The sequence below is a fragment of the Ursus maritimus genome, assembly GCF_017311325.1.
Source record: "Ursus maritimus isolate PB19 chromosome X unlocalized genomic scaffold, ASM1731132v1 scaffold_X1, whole genome shotgun sequence".
Taxonomy (NCBI): domain Eukaryota; kingdom Metazoa; phylum Chordata; class Mammalia; order Carnivora; family Ursidae; genus Ursus; species Ursus maritimus.
The window spans coordinates 66538692-66559562 of NW_024423319.1; the positions used below are offsets into that span (position 1 = coordinate 66538692).

The 20871-nt window shown below is 35.4% G+C and overlaps 1 protein-coding gene across 3 annotated transcripts in view; it reads right to left on the reverse strand.

The window, feature by feature from the left end:
• Positions 1-9999: 9999 nt before the first annotated feature.
• Positions 10000-20871, reverse strand: part of CHIC1 (cysteine rich hydrophobic domain 1) — a 65487-nt gene continuing 54615 nt past the window's right edge. For 2 of the 3 annotated variants that reach the window (XM_040630608.1, XM_040630605.1), the window contains exons 4-6: positions 17866-17922; positions 17548-17607; positions 10000-16212 (exon numbers count right to left, since the gene is read on the reverse strand). In XM_040630608.1, coding sequence (XP_040486542.1) covers positions 16162-16212; positions 17548-17607; positions 17866-17922 — 168 coding nt within the window. In that variant the 3' untranslated portion in view covers positions 10000-16161. The remainder of the gene's footprint in view (positions 16213-17547; positions 17608-17865; positions 17923-20871) is intronic. The other variant, XM_040630614.1, reaches the window with a different exon arrangement.

Below are 20871 nucleotides of genomic sequence, written 5' to 3' on the forward strand. Positions count from 1 at the left end.
CCTGTCTACTCCTCATTGCTTCAAGGCTGTTTCCCATCTTGTTTATTGCATTCTTCATCTCTCATTCATTCTTTTTTAGCTCTTTTATCTGTATAGTAAGCATCTCACCAACGTCTTCCATGCTTTTCTCAAGCCCAGTGAGTATCCTTATGATTGTTGCTTTAAATACTCCATTAGGCATATTAGTTACATCTTTTTGCCTTAGATCTCTGGCTGTGCCCTTATCTTGTTCTTTCAATTGGGATAAATTCCTCCATCTTGGCATTTTGTTTGAGTCTCTACTTTTTTGTGGGTGTCAGAAAAACCACTTATGTCTCCTACTCCTGATAGGAAAGAAGAGGTCATGCCATGCCCAAGACATGGCACTTCAGGGATTGTCTCCATTGGGTACTGCATGCCCTCTGGTGTTGTGTTTTGGCTGCCCTATCCTTCAGGCCAGTTCTGTAGAGGCTCTCCTTGCCTGCAGTGGGCAGTGTTTGGTCCCTGGCCTGAGTGGCAAGTTTTAACTGGGTGTGCTCTGGTCTGCTTGTGAAATGAGACTTGACGTCACTTCCCTGCAGAACTCTCTGGTTGGAAGACACTGTGTGGGCAGGGGTTTGTGTTGGTCTTCCAAAGGAGGGGCCTGACATGCTGGGACAGAGGCAAATTTGACTGAGAAGGGCATGGGGTGGGTGGGGGTGGGGGTGGGGGTTGGTGTAATCAGGGTAGACAGCCAGGGTCAGCAATCTGCTGCTTCCTGCAGGTTCCTCTGTGCTTATATTGAGGGGCAGGGGAGGAAAATGGCACCAACCAGCTCCTTTGTTCCCCAAGAGGTGTTTCCATGAATTATGCCTGTCAAAGTGTGCTCTGAGAAGAGCAAATAATCTCCCCTCTGTGTGCCCCAGGCATTTTTCAGATGTCTGTGTCCATGTTGTCTGTCCCTGGGTTGTTTGCCTGTCTTCTCTCCATGAGCAGGGCAGTGTCCTTCAGGCTTTATCCCAGCCAAGCCTGCTGACCTTTATAACTTCAGGCTTTAAGTCCTGTTGGTTGTAAGAATTCATGAAATTGAACCTTTCTCATTTTCCAAGCCAGTGGCTTTGGGGAAAACTCCTGTGCATTCTCCTGTGTGCTCCTCTTTCTTTCACCCTTTTCTGCAACTAGGGCTTCCCCACCTCCACAGCACCTGTGATCTCTTTCTCCCTATACCACATCTCCGCTCTTTCTTCCTTCTTTGATGTTGCCTCTTCTTTCCCTTTACTTGTGGAGTTTGTTCTGTCAGTCTTCAGGTAAATTTATGTGTTATTTAGGGTGATTGATATTTACCTAGTTGTTTTTGTGGTATGAGATGAGCCCAGGGTCCTCCTACTCAGCTGCCGTCTTCCCTCTCCTGATTTCCTTATCTTTAAGGTGGGGATAATGTCTGATTTATTTATCTAGCAGACCTTTTCATGAGAATTGAAAGAAAAGAAATTAGTTAAGAGAACTAATTTGAGAGAAGAAAAAAATCTGTAAAAGTGCTAAAAGTAATTTAGATATGAAAGTGGTGATTAGATATATAAAGTCCTGGTTAGTTCAGTTTAGTAAAGGGAAAGGAGTGAAAACAAATGGGATTACACAGCATTTTTGCAGTGTATTACGTATCCACTATTTACAACCTATATACAAATTATCTGTAGAGTAGCATTTTTTGATTCAAAGGGATTTAGCATACCCCACATCTGGGAGTCTGCTTATTTCCAGGAAATGTGTACATTTGATTGGCCCATACTGACCCAACTATTGACCAATCTCCATTATCTAATGCCTACTGTATTCCCAATTCTGTACTAGGGACCCTTCAGGGAGATAGAAGAATTTCAAACTCTCAAATGTGCCTCCTTCCCTTGATGACATCATATTTTAACTGCAGGGATAAGATACACTATTCCTATTTTCTATATCAAAAATATGGATTTGTGGTGTAAGTACACATGTTCCTATGGAGACATTGGCACAACTTTTTAAAATCTGTACTGTAATACAAATGGCTAACAGACACATGAAAAAATGTTCAAAATCATTAGCCATCAAGGAAATTCAAATCAAAACCACACTGAGATACCACCTTACGCCAGTTAGAATGGCAAAAATAGACAAGGCAAGAGACAACAATTGTTGGAGAGGATGTGGAGAAAGGGGATCCCTCCTACATTGTTGGTGGGAATGCAAGTTGGTACAGCCACTCTGGAAAACAGTGTGGAGGTCCCTTAAAAAGTTAAAAATTAAGCTACCCTATGATCCAGCCATTGCACTACTGGGTATTTACCCCAAAGATACAGACGTAGTGAAGAGAAGGGCCATATGCACCCCAATGTTCATAGCAGCAATGTCCACAATAGCTAAATTGTGGAAGGAGCCGAGATGCCCTTCAACAGATGACTGGATTAAGAAGTTGTGGTCCATATATACAATGGAATATTACTCAGCTATCAGAAAGAACGAGTTCTCAACATTTGCTGCAACATGGACAGCACTGGAGGAGATAATGCTAAGTGAAATAAGTCAAGCAGAGAAAGACAACTATCATATGATTTCTCTCATCTATGGAACATAAGAACTAGGATGATCGGTAGGGGAAGAAAGGGATAAAGAAAGGGGGGGTAATCAGAAGGGGGAATGAAACATGAGAGACTATGGACTATGAGAAAGAAACTGAGGACTTCAGAGGGGAGGGAGGTGGGGGAATGGGATAGACCGGTGATGGGTAGTAAGGAGGGCACGTATTGCCCTCCTTACTGGGTGTTATACACAACTAATGAATCATCGAGCCTTACATCGGAAACCGGGGATGTACTGTATGGTGACTAACATAATATAATAAAAATCATTAAAAAAATTAAAAAAAAATTAAATCTGTACTGTAATAAAGGAATCAGGATGTTTGGTTATAATAGGCAATACACATACATGTAGAAATAGCATATGCTATATACTAGGTAAGTGTGAAAGGAGTGAGAGAGAGTGCTACAAGGAAGATTTCTTTGATATAGGGTGGTCAAGAAAGTTTTCACTGAGGAGGCAAGATGTATAAGCTTTTGAAAAGAAGGGAGAGGGCATTCTAAACATGAACACAGTGATTGTCAGAATAGCAATTGTTTCATATTGGAGGGAATTCAGTATTGGGCAAGAATTATTATATTCTTCCCATTTCATAAGTATATCAAAGACTTTAAGTGATCTCAAAGCTAGAAAAATGTGGAGACAGCATTTGAATCCAAATAATCTGACTCCAAGTTCAGTGTTCTTTCCATAAGACCACTTTTCTTCTACTTCAGGTGTAAGGTCTCATAGCAGTCTCCAAAGGTCACCTACTCTTTCTTTTTCTACTCACTAATCCATGATCTCTTTTAATCTTTATCTTTAGTTTTTTCCCCATTCTGTTGTAGCTCAACAGACTAGAAAGTGGAAAAGACCCACTGTGTACCTAGAAAACAGAGATTTTAAAGTAGACTGTGAGTGTGATGTAGGCTTAGTTGCTGGCATGTCTTGAGGAACTACTCATTTTCACAAGGTACAAATCATTTTTTTTATGAGAAAGAACATCTTAAAACCTCTTTACAAGCCATGTCCCATTACCAATCTTTTCTATTAAACAACTAGACAATATGAGCATAAATTGTCTCTGTCAGCTATTACTGATCTGAGGAGAAAGTGGAACGTAGGTGACACTGTTACTGACTTACTTGGATCCAAAGCACATATCCCTCCAGTTGCTCTGTTCTTTATGGTAGGTCTTGGCATCATTTTTCTCTTCATTACAACTTCTAGAGTCAGCATTGGCCTGCTCTGAGTGATCAAACCATTTCTCTTAAACTTATGGTATGGCATTCTGGTATCTTTTAACCAGGTACTCATTCCTCCCAATTGAGACTTAATTCTGACTTGGTGCCTGAAATACACCAAAGCACATTATTCTTAGAGGCCAAGCCAACACTAACATGACTCAGATGAACTCAGTGGGATGGCCAGTAGAGTTCCCATTCTCATTTGTGAGCACAGATTTATTTGTTGACTCTATCACTTTGAGCAAACAAAAGTTTGAGACAGAAATGAATAAAAGCCAAGGCTGAGATAAAAGTCAAATTGAAAGACAAAATTAAGGATTGTATAACACAATATTGTACTTGATTACTCATTAAGCTCTTTATAGAGTAGTAGACTGACCGATATCATGGGAAATAGGGCTCTGCGTGCAGAGGTGTTACCCTTCGCCTCCAGTTGAAAGGTTGGTTATTCAAATTTTCCCCTTCTCTAGTCACTTCAAATAAGTAGCTGGAGGAAAAAAAAGTCCCAGAAAATGTCTTCAACATCCAAAGGTATCAAGTCATTTTTTTATAATTCATCACTCTTGCTCTTTGGCCCCCTTTATGTACATCCTATCTTTGCTTGTTGAAAATTCACTAATCCTTGGAGAGTTCTCTTTTGAAAGCATTTGGAGTTCTCCTTTGATCTTCCTCTGCCTTTCATTCTGATCATCATCTATGCCACTCTGATTATCTGCATTACTGCCCACTTTTCATCTGTGAAAACCCTGATCAAACTATAAGTATAGTTGATCCTTGAACAACATGGGTTTGAACTGCACGGGTCTGCTTATACATAGATTTTTTTTAAATAGTACAGTTCTATAAATTTATTTTCCTTACGATTTTCTTATTAACCTTTTCCCTAGTTTATTGTAAGAATATGGTATACAATACATGTAATATATAAAATATGTGTTAATTGACTGTTTATGTTATCAGTAAGGCTTTCAGTCAGCAGTAGGCTATTGTTTTGGGGGAGTCAAATTTATATGTGGAGTTTTGACTGCATGGTGGGGGGAGCTGGTGCCCCTAACCCCTGCGTTGTTCAAGGGTCAACTGTATTTCAGGATGTTTTCTCAGAAAAGAGAAATGAGACATGGCAGGGGCCATGCACATAACGGGTGTACAAAGAATGCCTAAAGAACTTGAGGAGTGACTCCAAATAAAAAGAACTGAGAAAGGACCCACTACTTCTACCTTGGCAGAGTTTTGAATGATGAACATCTTTTTAAGATAAGCAGCAGTAGACAATCCTGATTAAAGAATTGGATTAATTTATTCACCTATCAGAAGGCATAGATTGTGAAATTATTCTTCCATAGAAACAAAAGTACTGTGATTTTATATCTTCCCAGCCCTTCCACATATTACCTTACTTAATCCTAACAATTATTTCTGTTTTACAACAGAAACAAAAGCTAAGAGTTAAACTCCTTTTTCAAAATTGTCTAGAGGGGAATAGCAGGCAGGAAGCATAAAGCCAGATTTATAATAAATGTCATATAGATACAGTGCTTCTTTCCCTGAACCATGGCTGCCTTTCCAGAATTGGTAAAGCAGGTAAGAGGCAGAGAGTGAGAAATTTTAGGAGAGTGAGAAATAACCCTACAGGGACACAGAATATGGTAAATAGTACATAAGGAAGGGGCTCTTTCATAAGGTGAAATTTTGAAAGCTATCAAGGGAAGCAGTATATCTGACTGCTGAAAGATGGGAGGGTAATTATAGACACACAAATTGTATTTGCTGTTTTTTTACTGAGCTATCAGAGCTCTGTAAATCATAAAATTTGAAAGCCAGTGGTTTTCAAGGGATGAGGTGTCTAACACTGACTTTTTAATTTTTAAAAATTTTATTTGATTTTTAAAATTAAAATCAATTAATTAACATACAATGTATAATTTATTTCAGGGATACAGGTCTATGATTCATCAGTCTTATATAATACCCAGTGCTCATTACAACACATACCCTCCCGTGTTCATCACCCAGTTACCCCATCACTCTACCCTCTTCCCCTCCAGCAACCTTCAGTTTGTTTCTTGTGATTAAGAGTCTCTAATGGTTTGTTTACCTCTCTGGTTTCCTCTTGTTTCATTTTTTCCTTTCTTCCCCTATGATCCTCTGCCTTGTTTCTTAAATTCCACCTATGAGTGAGATCATATGATAACTGTCTTTCTCTGACTTATTTCACTTAGCCTAATACCCTCTAGTTCCATCTATGTCATTGCAAATGGCAAGATTTCATTTTTTGATGGCTGTATAATATTTCATTGTAAATATATACCACATTTTCTTTATCCATTCATCTGTCGATGGATATCTGGGCTCCTTCCATAGTTTGGCTATTGTGGCCGTTGTTGCTATAAACATTGGGGTGCAGGTGTCCCTTCGGATCACTACATTTGTATCTTTGGGGTAAATACCCAGTAGGGCAATTGGTGGGTGGTAGCTCTATTTTTAACTTTTTGAGGAACCACCACACTGTTTTCCGGAGTGGCTATACCAGCTTGCATTCCCACCAACAGTGTAGAAGGGTTCCCCTTTCTCTGCATCCTTGTCAACCTCTGTCATTTCCTGACTTCTTAATTTTAGCCATTCTGACTGGTGTGAGGTGGTATAGCACTGACTTTTAAGGACAGATCTGCAGGGCTGAGGATGGTGTCTGCATGCCCTTAAGTGGAGAAGCAAGGACCCTCTGTTCTATTCCTAGCTGCTAGGAATGCCAGTTTGAGCCTTCCAATTTTTGCCAGTATCCCACCCCAATTAGCACCTCTAAGTAGAGTGGCTGTATTAATTCTTACTCTTAATTCTTCTCATCTATCCAGAGGAAGACGGATATACTTTTTCTGAGTGTCCCACTTCCCATGCCTCTCTTAAGGCAATTTTGGAATATACATCAAGAGCTATAAAGACTTCATATCCTTTTACCTAATAATTTATAGGAATCTTTCTGAAGGAAATTACCAGATTCAGGTGAAGATTTATGTATAAAAATGCTCATGAAGTCATTATTTATAATAGCAAAACACTGAAAACAGACTAAATACCAAACAGTGGGAAGTTATGGCATATTCAAACATTGTACTTGTATATCACCATAATTTAGTTTCAAAGATTATGTATTAATACGGGAAAATATGAAACTGTAAAAGCAGCACACAATATGCAATCTAATTAAAGCTTTTTAAAAATGCATTACACATACAGATAAAAATCTTATGTTGTAACATTTAAAACATTAAAATGGTTGTAGATGGTAGGTTATGGGAAACTTTCATTTTCTTCTTCATACTTCTTATATTTTCTAGTGGAAGCCAATATTTTTCTAATAAGGACAAAATTCTCTTAATGCCCATACTTTTCATCCATTAGACCATAATACAGGTCCTATTAGAGCAAAAACTTAGTTCTGGTTGTAGAATCTAAACATATTGAGTTTAACCTACTTTTCGAAAATATTTGATTTTAGTTGACACAGAATGTTAACATTAGTTTCAGTTGTACAACATACTGATTCAACTTCTTTATATGTTATGCTATGTTTACCACAAGTGTATCTACCATCTGTCACCATACAATGCTATTACAGTATTATTGGCTAAATTCCCTATGTTGTGCCTTTTATTCTAGTGACTTGTTCATTCCGTAACTGGAAGCCTGTATCTCCCACTCTCCTTCACACATTTTGCCCACTCCCCCAAACCCCTTCCCTCTGTCAACCATCAGTTTGTCCTCTGTATTTTAGGTCTGATTGTTTTTATTTACTCATTTTTTTTGATTCCACATGAGTGAAATAATAACCTATTTTTTTGGTATTTTTTACAGAAGGAAAAAATAATGAACAGCCTACTTTTGAAATAAGTCTAAATTTTATTTGTTTCTAAAAAGATTTTATTTATTTGTCAGAGAGAGACAGAGCACAAGCAGGGGGAGAGGCAGGTAGAGGGAGAAGCAGGCTCCCTGCTGAGCAAGAAGCCTGATAAGGGACTCCATCCCAGGACCCTGGGTCATGACCTGAGTCAAAGGTAGATGCTTAACTGACTGAGACATCCAGGTGTCCCCTAAATTTTCTTTTTGATCAATATCATCTTGGCTCAATATATAAAGAAAGAGAAACAATCAGTAGTCCTATGTAAATAACAAAATATAGGATAGGTTTTACAGATTCCTACCTAGAATTCTTATCATGGTAGTGTCACTTTGGGCAGTATTACCCTTGGGATATAACAAGGTAGGTGCTGCTCTGGGTGTTTGACTAAACCTTTGTTAAACAACTAAAAGTTTAGTTCTAAAATAAAGTTCTAAAAAGCCCTGCTTGTGGCTGTGTTTCATAGGTGGTCTTTGATGCCACTATTCTATTTGGAAGCCTGACCAGTTTCGTAAACACTATCCACTTATCATACACAGACCTTCAAAGGCATAACAATTTGAAATACAGTGTTATAGAATCATCTCATGGAAACTTAAAATGTCAGAATTAAATGGGGCTTTAGAGATCGTCTGGCTCAGGAATTATGAAATCAGTGGTCATTTGTAAGAAAACAGTTCCCCTCCACCAAAAAAACCAACACCGAAAGCCCAAAACACTCTCTCCACCCCCTCCCACACCATTTTTTGAAAAAGAGTATATGTAGCTATCATGGTTAGTATTTTTTCCTCAATTTTGAAAGAGACATGGATTCAAGAAATATTTTGCTTTCTATCTATATCATAACAAAATAACCTGAGTTTCAGGGAGACAAGAGAAAATAGTAATGACCATGGCAAAACACAGTAAATGCTCCCTCTAAAAGGGGCTGGCTGCTACTCAGCTCTAGTTAATTGCTCACATATGAAATTTCTCAAAAGAAGCCAGAAATCTGGATTTCTATGTGAAGGCTCTTAATTTTAAGTGCTGGCAACTAATTCAAAATGTGTGAAAAAAATTCTGCAAGTCAAAAAGACATGTCTGTTGGAGGAGTGGCTATATCTTAGTTTGCAACCTTGATCTAACTCAACCTCCTACCCGGGGATGATGTATAAAATCAAGCTGAGTGTCCTGATTTTTGCTAGAAGTCACTCAGGAGACAGAACAGGGATCACAATTCAGATTTATGGTAATTACAACTGGAGAATTCTAGTATCCCCCAGAGAATTTCCTACATTTAGGTAAGTAAATATCCAATACTGTGTTAAATATTATTTAATGACAGATAAAGCATGTGGCTTCAGCCCTCAGTATTAGAAAATGTAACATAAAAAGTATTTTCCACATAGCACATCCTACTCCACACGTAGTTATCAATAAAAAGTACAGATTTTTGCTCATCCATATAGTAAAGTTTCAAAAAACATTTCTTTAAACAAAACATGAAACTTCCCTATAGGTTTAAGTCTCTCATCTCTGCTTTTTTTTTTTTTAAGATTTTATTTATTTGAGAGAGAACACAAGTGGGGGTGGGGGGCAGCAGAGGGAGAGGGAGAAGCAGGCTCTCTGTTGAGCAGGGAGACTGATGTGGGGCTCGATCCCAGGGTCCTGGGATCATGATCTGAGCTGAAGGCAGACACTTACCGGAGTGAGCCACCCAGGTGCCCCGGTCATCTCTGCTTTAACAGTTCAAAATGTAAAGTCTTTTAAAAAAATACCTACTATAATTATCAAAGATTATGGGAAACATTAAGTTTTTCTTGTTATGTTACATTTTCTTGCTTTGCTGAATTTGCAAAAGTTTGGCATAAGTTTAAAAAATCTAATACTGCATGCTAATCAGCTTGAGTAGTAAATCAAGTAGACGATGTTAACGCTTGAATTTTTTTTATGACAAACTGTTGACAAGAGAGGCAAAACTTGTGCCAAGTACCTTCACATTTCAACATTTCTTTCACTAAAAAATTATGCTTATGAAGGTGGAACGCCACTTTTTACTTTTAATTTTATAGTTCACAGGTAGGCATGAAAAGTAGTTTAGAAACGAATTCCTACTTAGGCAAATATCAAACAATGGGCACCACAAAGGCCCCCAAAGCCAATATATAGCATGAATTATGGGATCAGACATAATATTTGCAAATGCACGAAGAGGCAATATGCAAAATAGAATTTTTAAAAGGAAGCCTTAAGTAACTACCTTAGAATGATGAAAACAGGGAAGAGAAGGAAGAAAGGAAGATGGACCAAAGAACACACAATTCATTAACACAGATTTGCACTTTATTGTAATTTTGCATCCTGAGATAATAAAATTTTATATCTGACAAGTGAACAACAGAAGCAGCAGTGAAAGTTTCAGAGAGGCAGGTGTCCTTCATTTTGGCACAGCTGTATATAGGTTGAGTTCTTTCAGGGGAGTCACTCTCAAACTTGGGAGAAAAATAAAATCATTCCACAGGCTATGTAACAATACAAGATGCACGAATGTTCTTGGTTTGAATGGACATATCCACTTTTATTCTTTTCTGGTAAAGCTGTCCCAATAGGAATCCTCTGCCAAAAAGTAGAAATCCTAGGCTTTTCAAACAGATGTTTTGATCAATGCCCATTTTCCAGCTACCAGCATTTCCTGTTTTTGCAGCTGAGATTCATATTTGTATGTGGTTAGTCAAGTAGGGCAAACTAGCTTGTAGATTATATAATTTCAAACATTTGTAATTTGGTCAAAGTTTAGGCATTAAAATAATTTTACACTATTTGCTTACTAGAAAAATGGAAAATTAAGAAAATTAAGCCAAGATAAAAGCAACAAAATAAGCAGGAATAAAAGGGACATTTGAGAAATTATTGCCTAGACTCATAATGAGTTTATACACTACTCAAAGAACTACTTTGAGACTCGGAAGTTGATATTTACTCCAATGCTAGAACATACAACACTTTCCACCTTTGCAATCCCATGTGTATATATATAATTTACAAATACACACTCAAATAAATTAACTCAGTTATCCTGAAACAGAAGAGAACAGAAGGCAAATTCTAACCTGAAGTTATATAGCCCAATCTAGCCAACACACACACACACACACACACACACCCTAGCATTTCATTATTTAGGGACTGGGTAAGTAACTTGTGGAGAGGGTCAAATAATCTTAGTTCCTTTATAAAAGTGGCTTCCAACATTTTCACCAAAAGGATCCCTTTATTATTCCTTCCCCATGTTTTGAAGAATTTTATTTACTAAACTGCATGTAATAATAGGCTTTTTCATTCTTTTATTAACCAAAAGCAGAACTGTCATTCACAGCTTCTGATCAGTGGATAACCAGTGTTATGTTAGGCAGGATTGAAAAAATATAAGCAAAATGCATGGAAATTCAATGTCTAGTTGGCTTATGTGGCAGAAATATGGGTAAATGTATGATTTCTAGTATTTTTTTGAAATATTAAAAAAAAGGTTCAAGGATGCCCCCACTGCTATCTTTATCTGTCCCAAGCTGGGAACCACTGGTTTACATCCAGCTGCTTTTCCTCCCTATGTCAAGTATTAACATAACACAATTACTCATGTTAATATATAGGGGATTAATAACCAAATTTACTACTGATAAAATAGATTAACTGCAACACTCATTCTGTAGGGTTTGACTGAGAAAGAAAACATAACAACACAGACTTAAAGGAATCTATTTAGAAATTACAAAATTATGATATCCAGTATATCTTTCAGTCAACTTCAAAAGCACATTAATATATGAAAAAAATCCTCAATTCCCCTGTGAGGTAGGTCCAGCTTATTGTCCCCACTTCCACAATGAGGACATGAGGTACAGAGGAATTAAGCAGCAGAGCTAAGAATTAAACCAGAAGTGATTTGGGTTTGAATTTCATACCACTTTTCCTTCCATCTAATATCAATTTGTTCCAACAGATCTTTTTGAGGATATGGAACCTAGTAAGACACTGAAGCAGATATTGGATAGGATATGAAAACTTTTCACATCTATGTCAAAGTGGGTCCTCCCATAACTCCATTGTTGTCACAGTTATAATCTTGCCTAGATACCAAATGCATAGTCAGATTCCACATATGCAAAGCCCACATATCTTAGTCTTTAGTTTCTAGGGAAACTAAATTTATTCTTATTACCATAGAGGGGCTGAGGTCTAGCAGATATCAGGTTCTTTGAGTCTGTGTGACATGAACGCACAACAGCTAGGAGCCAGTTGGCAAATCAAACATTTACTGTGCAAGGCACTGTGAGAATTTCCACCAAGGGTAGTAGATCTGAGAAAAATCATTCTGGGATTCTGTAGAGTAAAAATTTCCTAAGGATTCCTAGAATCACAGAATCTTAGTTTATCTCTAATTTTCTGTCCAGCTCTAGGTTCAACCCCATGATTTTATAGATGAAGAGACTGACATGTAATTTAAGTGACTTGCCTAAAGCCCATTTTATTAGATCAATTCCTCATATAGTAAGAATCTGACAAAGTCCACAGAAAATGGAATATATTCTCAGGTTGCCATCATCAAAATGAAAAGGCTCAGAATCAAAAAGAGAAATTTGGGGCAAGATAAGGATATACATATCCTTTCTTTTTTTAGTCTCATGTTACATGAACAAGTATTATTAATAAAATCTATTCCTTTTCTGTGGAAAATTTCCCAATAGTTCACCATTTAAAGGAACCCGAACAATTGGACAATTGTTGCAAAATGAATTTTTTAAAGCATAATTTTATAGGCATAAGAGGACTTAACTTCAATGAATTTGGGCATGTTATAATCAAATTAGCAAAATATGTTTCCATATGTGAAACTGTTACAATTAAATGAGTGTATAAAATTTCTATATCCTCCTAGATCAACATAGTTAATTCTGATGAAATATTGTTTGGGGCTTTACATTCAAATAGTGAGGTTTGATTTTAAGTGTTGGTTTATTTGTAAATAAAATTAAAATGCTAATAATTTTTGAAAACTCCCAATACATTTGGAAAAACCCTACTTGTTTTAAGCCTTACAAATGTTATGGAACACGGAACTTCATTCAAATTATGAAAAAATGAGAATAAATTTCATTAAAAATGATAGAGTGCTAAATGTTAATACAGATTAATTGATCACATATTAGTGTTTATAGATCATAATAATATAAATAGTATGTACATTAAATACTTAAGTGGGTTTTGGTAGGGCTTCAAAGACCACTGTTCTTCCAGAATCATGTTAAATTACATATTCACTAGCATTAGAATTCTAACAGTTGTGTAAGTGATTGATAGTCCTGTTCTGTAATATTTTATCACTAACATCTATGATTGGGAGAAAACAAGGAAACAGGCTTTAAATAAATAGAAGAAATATAATATGCTAATGAAACATTCTTATACTTGAAAAGGATGGTTTTAAATCTAATGATCTGTCAATTCATCCATTCTGTTTCCTTTAAAGTAAAATGTTATGTTTGTCAAAACAGACAAGGCACTCCTCCATCTACTTCTAATGTTTGACTACAATGATCTCTTTCACGTGGGCAGGAGGGAACAAAAAATAGTTGAAAAAGGTTAGGCCTTGATTTCATTGTATACGTAATTTAGGTGTTTAAAGGGGCACTGGGGATGGAGATGTGTAACGGAAAGTTAGAGAAGGAACAGTTTTAACTTGTAACTTCAAAGCTTTGTGAAATTTATGTACTTTGGCACATACATGTTATTCATAAAAGAATATCATGTAACAAAGAAATTCAGAATTACTTTGTTCAACCTAAAAACAGCTTTCATAAAAATATTCTAACTTGATAGAAATATCCAAGTATATTCTATCCTAAGGATAAAAGAACAAAAAGGTCAATGGGGTGAGGAATTAATGACCACACAGTGTGCTTTGTCATTTCATCATTCACTGCAGCCAATTTCATTGAAAAGAAAACACCCCCTCCAAAGCACTCCAAAATACCCAACTGCTAATTAGCCCCTTACATAGGAAAATAGTTTAAAAAAGCAGTCATATAAGAAAGAAAAAAAAAAGAAAATTAGGTATTATCTGAGTAGTTCAAGAAAATAAGATGAGTCAGTCAGCATAATAAACAATAAAATAATAAATTTAAAAGCAATTAGAGCAGGTTTTTAAATTAAGTTTACGAATGGTGGCAAATGATTTTTATGACAAATACTACTGTAACTTAAGTTATAATCTGTCACTTTCAGATGCACTCTATTTCTGTCTCAGTATTTGTTTCATGGAAACAATTCACCACTTCTTGCCATTCTTTGAGCAAAACCAAGTGTGATTTATACATGGCAGAAAAAGTTACTATGCCCAAATTCTAAATATACATGGCCAAATTCTAAATATACAGAAAAAAAATGAGATTTTAAGGATTGACACTTAAAATTATTCTATCCTTGATAATTTAGAAATTTTGTATTATTCTGGAAATCAATTTTGGTATTAAACAGTCACAGTTTGAAGCATAAACCTGATGATATTAGCTGGAGCATAAACCACAGATACAATTTTTCCCTGACCTTAGCTATAAAACAAGACATTTGGTATGCATTTTCAGAGGTTTCCACCTTGTCTATAAAAATACATATTTTTGCAGCAGACAGACAAATGGTATTTGCAGGCACACATTTAAAAGTTAGAGATTCCGGGTGGCTTGGTGGCATGGGTAATGGGACTCTACAGAGAGAGGTGGAAAAGTGTGCAAACGATTATAGTCGTATATCAAATAGTGTCTCTTTTTCCCTCTTCTTTTACTGGTCCAGGACTATGGATTTCAAATTAGGCATAAATTTTAAAAGTGACTTTAAAATACTTGACTTTGTATGAAGAAATGACTGTTCTCTTCACTGGGATAAATGCTTGTCTAAAAAATTTTTACTTAAAGTAGTAAGAGTAAGATGACAAATAGGATATTATTGACTCTCCGATTCTTTTAATTTATTTCTAGCATAGGAATTACAAATAATGCCTACATACAGGCATACATTTGCAGTTGAATTAACACAACATAAAGCTTTATAATTATGTTAAAAATTCAAACTAAGTGTGGTATTCTCACTCATCTTACTCGTGAAGAGAAAAAGAAAAATAGGTACATATAAATGAAAAGGCTACATGTGTGGTGAATTTATAAATTAAAATACTTTTGTCTAAGTACTTGTCTTTCCTCATTAATATTCAAATGTTTAAAAAAGATCCTCAAAAAGTAAAGAATTTTTTTATCGATTATGAATCAGCCACTATATATTCTTTAGGTACAACTTCTCAATTATAGCGCTCTCTCCTTCCCAAAGCAGAATATCAGAACTCCAAAAAGGGATTAGCAGTGGCTTTCATGAGGATCTAGACACCTCCCAAGACATCTGAAATCTTGAAACACTCCTTAAAGATCATAATTGTGTGTATTTTCAAATGAGGGAAAGGATACATAAAGGGAAATAAATAAGGATAGTGAAGCTGTGAAATGTGTCAGATGTCAAATGAATTTTTTGGGGGGTGGAAATGGAGGACAAAATGAGAATTACTGAATTAAATGGAAAAACTAAGGTTCTTGGTTTCAGGTGCAATGCAGAATATCTCAGAAAATGATTTCGATTTTAATCCACTCATTACAAAGGGCAATCCCGCCCTACACCTGAAATTTTTAACAAACTCATTATGGCTCTGCCATAAAACAGCATGTTAACAGTCTATACATTCAAAAGGATGCTTGCAAACTTCATTCATATTAAAATCTATGCAGATTTGTTGGCAATACAGTAAGAGTAATATTACATTCTGTAAACCATGGCATATCACATTTTATGTTATGCAAAGAGACAATATTTACAAGTCTTTTAAAGAGTTTAAATATTTTATCCACTAACATAAGTGATAATTTAGCAAAGTGCAGGACAAAACCAGTGCTATTAATTGCATGTCCTTTAAAAGCAAGTAAGAGTAAAACCATTTCTAAAGCTACCAAAAGCTTATTTACTTATGTCCAGTAAGGGATTACAGAGCATTAAGTAGCCTAGAAAAATGATGCATATTTAGAAACAGTGAATATGAAAATTATAAGGCAGCATGCTCAGAACAAATTTTTGTTTTTGTTTTTTAAACACCGGCACTGATGTTTTATCTTTAGTGGCAACTATATATATACATATACATCTGTGTGTGTATTTATTTAAAAATTGAGAGTGCAAAACACAAGCCTCATTTAACAAAAAAAAAAGATGTGCAAATTTTCTTCTTAAACCAACACAAATAAAGAGTAAGGAGAATATTCTAAAGAATAATAATAAGAAGAAATAAAGAATAAGTTGAACACAGCAAAGGAGACCATCTTCATTCCAAAATCATCTACAAGGCACTAAGGGTAGGAAATGACAAGTAACACAGAAGTGACTGAATAAAATTCCTCAGTCAGGTCGGAATATGGGATATTTTGGTAAGAATTCTATTAGTATTACCTGTAAAATAAAAACAAACAAGAATATATTGACAAAATAATTTTCATTTACTAGAATATATATAACCCAGGAAGTCTATAATCATTTTTCACAGGACTGTACTTTGGTCCTCTAGTATAAAGTAAGTGAAATATATAAAACAGTTATGAAAGAATTTACTCTAAGTTATCATTAGATTGGCAATTGAATCAAATTGGCAAACATAACTACTTATTGTAGCTAACAGTCTCTATGACCTAATTTATAATAATTGTTTAGGTGCAGAAAAGCAAACCCTCTTACATTACTATCTCCATCTACACCTCCTCTTCCCCACCTTTTTTTTTTTTTGACAAAGTAGAAGGGATTAAAACTGTGTTATACAGGTTAGAAAAATACTTTTATCTATATTACATCTACATATTTTCCAGTTAAAGCAGCTGATATTGGTTATTACTATCTTTTACAAGTTGTTTGTAAAAAATTATGAAACATACAAATGGACTGATTAAAACATTTTAATTAAAAGCTGGAACTATAATAATAAAAACCTAAGATATTTATAAACATATAAATGTACATACTAAATTTATATTTAATATTTTATTTATAAATTTAACATGTGAATTTATGATACTTTATATAAGGTTTTATCTATAGTGGATTTTACATTTGTGGTCATTTGCACATTTTTTCCCTAGCTAATCAAAGTGGAGAAAAATAACATAATAATCCTTATTTATGATATGAAAATGGAATGTTTATATAGTAAATATATATATGTCAGCAACTTGAAGTTTAGATAAATTTCATATTCTTCTGAATGTTTACGAAGCTGAAGTTATCACTTTGGTTACATGTAAATTTGTGTTTTGTGATTAAGATTGCATAACTTTCAGTAAAAAAGAAATAGAGCTTATCATTTCTTTATTGAAAATTAAGCGTTAGCTAAGACAAAAAGCCGGAACATGAATTCAGAATTCAGAAGTCAATTCCTGTTTTATGCAAGTTTTGTCAAGATCATATTTAGAAATATTTTGTTCAACAGCAGCTGTGCTCATTACCATATGTGATGGTCTGCACCTATGTGAAAAGAAGATTAAGACTGTGCGATGTTTTCATTGCAGCATACTAGCTGAGATTTTTCTCAGATCTAAGTAATTACTAGCTTTCAAGATATTTTATGTTGGCTACAAATCTAAGGAAGATGGAAGGAAACCTCTATGTTCCAACTGACAGAAGTCTAGGCTCAGGAGAAAAAATGTAGAAAGAAGAACTGACAAATGATAAGCACAGTAAGATGTAACATTTAGAATGGAATCCAAAAAAAGGAGCTACAAACAACTGCATACTTACATACTCCATCATATTGCTAGTTTCGCATTTCCTTTTAGTCAACTTCCAGTGCAAAGCAAGCTAAGAAAGTACAGTTAAGAATTTTGACATCAATTTTATTAATTATTACCTATAACATTTGAATACATCACTGAGAACCATCCAGGAATAAGCGTAAGATACATAAAATAGCATTTAAAAATAACTTTGTAAAGAATATACATTAAAATCGAATATTAATTCTCTAATCCATTTTTTCGTGGCCTGAAAAATTCCTGTTTTTTCAATTTAATAATGCAAATATATAAGTGGGGCACTTATTTGCCTAAACTTTCTTACCTTGTGATATAATCTGTTATTTTCCCATTCTAATAACTTCTGAATTGATCTTCTGGTCTAAGAGGAAGAATCAAGACTTTGTTACAAGATGAACTGAAGAACTTTGTAAACTATATGTATCTATATTTTTCTGCTTGTCTGTAAAATCCAATTATTTTCTCTTCTTGTTTTTCCATTAGAAATCAGAAAAAAGGCAATGTGACTGACAGAAATTGCCAAAAGGGGAGTAATATTTTGAGCAATTATTATACTGTTATTATAAGATCTCTCTTTCCCTCTTCACACACCCACACCCATGTATATGGGATTTTAATATATGCTTTTCAAAATGAAATATGTACAAATTATTCTGTGCTGTGAGTCCATTCACTGGACTACTGTGAAATCATTACCGATACAGCTAGTAGTTCACCTATGGACCTAATCTTGACTTTCACATATCTTTTCATAGGGTTACTTTTTCAATATACATGTAATATGCCAAGTTAATCTGACTCCTCACAGAAAGTCTTCCTATAAGAGCTCCTAGCACAAATGCCTGGCATATAGTAGTCACTTGAGGTCTACAAGTTGAATAAAGCAAGCCAACATATATCAGAATTTTCACTGAAAAGAACATACTAAAAACAGCTAATCAGAAAACTTTATTTAGAGGAAAAAATATTAAATTAATGAGAAGCAGCATTGTCCTAAACAAGGGAGCAGAGACTGAATTTCTCCATTGGAGTGCACATATTTTGTAGAGAGGAAGAAAAGTTTGCAGAACCTTCAAAAAATTAAAAGATTACTATGCATTTTCAACTCTTATTTGGAAGAGTTTTATTAGGTTTCTGATAAAGAAGGCATTGTTAAATTTTAAAACTACTCCTCAAAACTGAATGATTTACAAACCCATATCTGAAATGACTTCCAAAGCACCAACATAAGAAACTATTCTATTTGTTTAACTATGTAAGTTAACAGTCAATGGCGATTGTATTCAGCTCATTCACAGTGGGCGAGAACAGCAACAATGCCAGCTAGAGTATACCGTGGGGTTACTGTACTTGATAGAATCTCTAAACAAAATCAGATGGGTAACAAAGAGACTGAATTAAGTAATTATAAATCTTTTCCCAAAGAAAAACTCAGGCCTAGATGGTTTCAATGATGAGTACTACCAAACAGTTACAGAAGAAATAATACTGTGAATATAAGCACAAACTCAACAAAATACTAGCAAACTGAATCTAACAACATATGAAAAAGATTATACATCATTACCAAGTGGAACTTATCTGAGGAACACAAAAATTAATTGCTATAATACGTTATATTAATAGAATAAAGGACAAAAATGACATGATCATCTTCATAGATTTAGAAAAAGCCTTGGACAAAATCCAATATCCATTCATGATAAAAATCCTTTAAAAACTAGGAATAAATGTGAACTCCCTCAACCTGAAAAAGGTCATCTATGAAAAAACTACAGCTAATATACTTAATGAAGAGAGACCGTTTTCCTCTTAAGATCAGAAAAAAGACAAGAATGTCTCCTCCCACTACTTTTACTTAACATTGTACTAGAAAGAATAGTGTGGGCAATTAGACAAAAATAAGAAATAAAAGGCATCCAGACTGGAAATGAAAAAGTGAAACTGTTTTCATTTGCAGACATGATCTTTCAGAGAGAAAACCCTAAGGAATCTGAAACCAAGATCCATAGGGTTAATGAGGTTAAAAATGTCCCCAGCAAAACCCTCACAGACTACCCCTTCTTCACAAGAATGTTAACCTTATCTTTTAGAGGCAAACAACAGGAAGAGCTAGGGTAGGCTTAGACCAGTTTGAGCTTGACGACGGGCTCACATCTGTGCAGATCGACCATGGAGTGTCTGACAGTAACTTCTACCTCATTATAATATCTGTCCAAGGAGGAATACAAACCTCATTAGCATAACATACAAGGCATGTACAGGCCTAATACATGTATTCCTAAATACATGTATATGACCTTATACCTCTACATGCAATGACAAATCCCTCCCCCCTTTTCTGAATATTCATCCTATCCCTAAATAAAAGAAATCAATTTACCCCCACTCAGGAGTCATGGCTTTTGGAAGTTATTCCCCATGATTTCCTTATCTGTTGAAGTAAAGTTTTGTGTGACAACTCCACCTGATGTAGTCTCTATCTGTAACTTAACAAGGTGTGAACTCACTTTAGTTATTAGGTTACAAATCCACTAAAACATTACTAAAATAAGTTCAGCAAGTTTGCAGGAAACAAGATTTTGGTGGGTAGAATTCTGGCTCCCATGATCTTCACTTCCTGGAGTTACACCTGTGAATATGTTACATTACATTGCAAAAGGAATGTTGCAGATATAATTAAAGTTACTAATTATTTGGCTTTAAAATGGGGGGAGATTATCCTGGATTACTGTGGTGAACCCAATGTAATCTCAAGGGCCTTTAAAAGTACAGCACTTTTTCTGGCAGATGGAAGGACAGTCAGAGGGATCTGAAGCAAAAGAAGAACTCAAACCACCATTGCTAGCTTCAAGACAGAAAGGGCCACATAGAAAGAATAAGAAGGAAATGATTTCTGCAAAAATCTGACAGAGTTTGGAAGCAAATTCTTTCCCTGAATCTCTTGAAAGGAATACAGACAGCCCTACCAGCCCTTGATTTTGGCCTTGTGAGATCCTAATATGAGAACCCAATTGAGCCATGCCCAGACTTCTGACCGTGAAATAATAAAAGTTATTGTTTTAAACCATTAAATTTGTGGGGTGCCTGGGTGGCGCAGTCGTTAAGCGTCTGCCTTCGGCTCGGGGCGTGATCCCAGCAGTCTGGGATCGAGCCCCACGTCAGGCTCCTCTGCTGGGAGCCTGCTTCTTCCTCTCCCACTCCCCCTGCTTGTGTTCCCTTTCTCACTGGCTGTCTCTCTCTCTGTCAAATAAATAAATAAAATCTTAAAAAAAATAAACCATTAAATTTGTTACACTATATAGAAAAA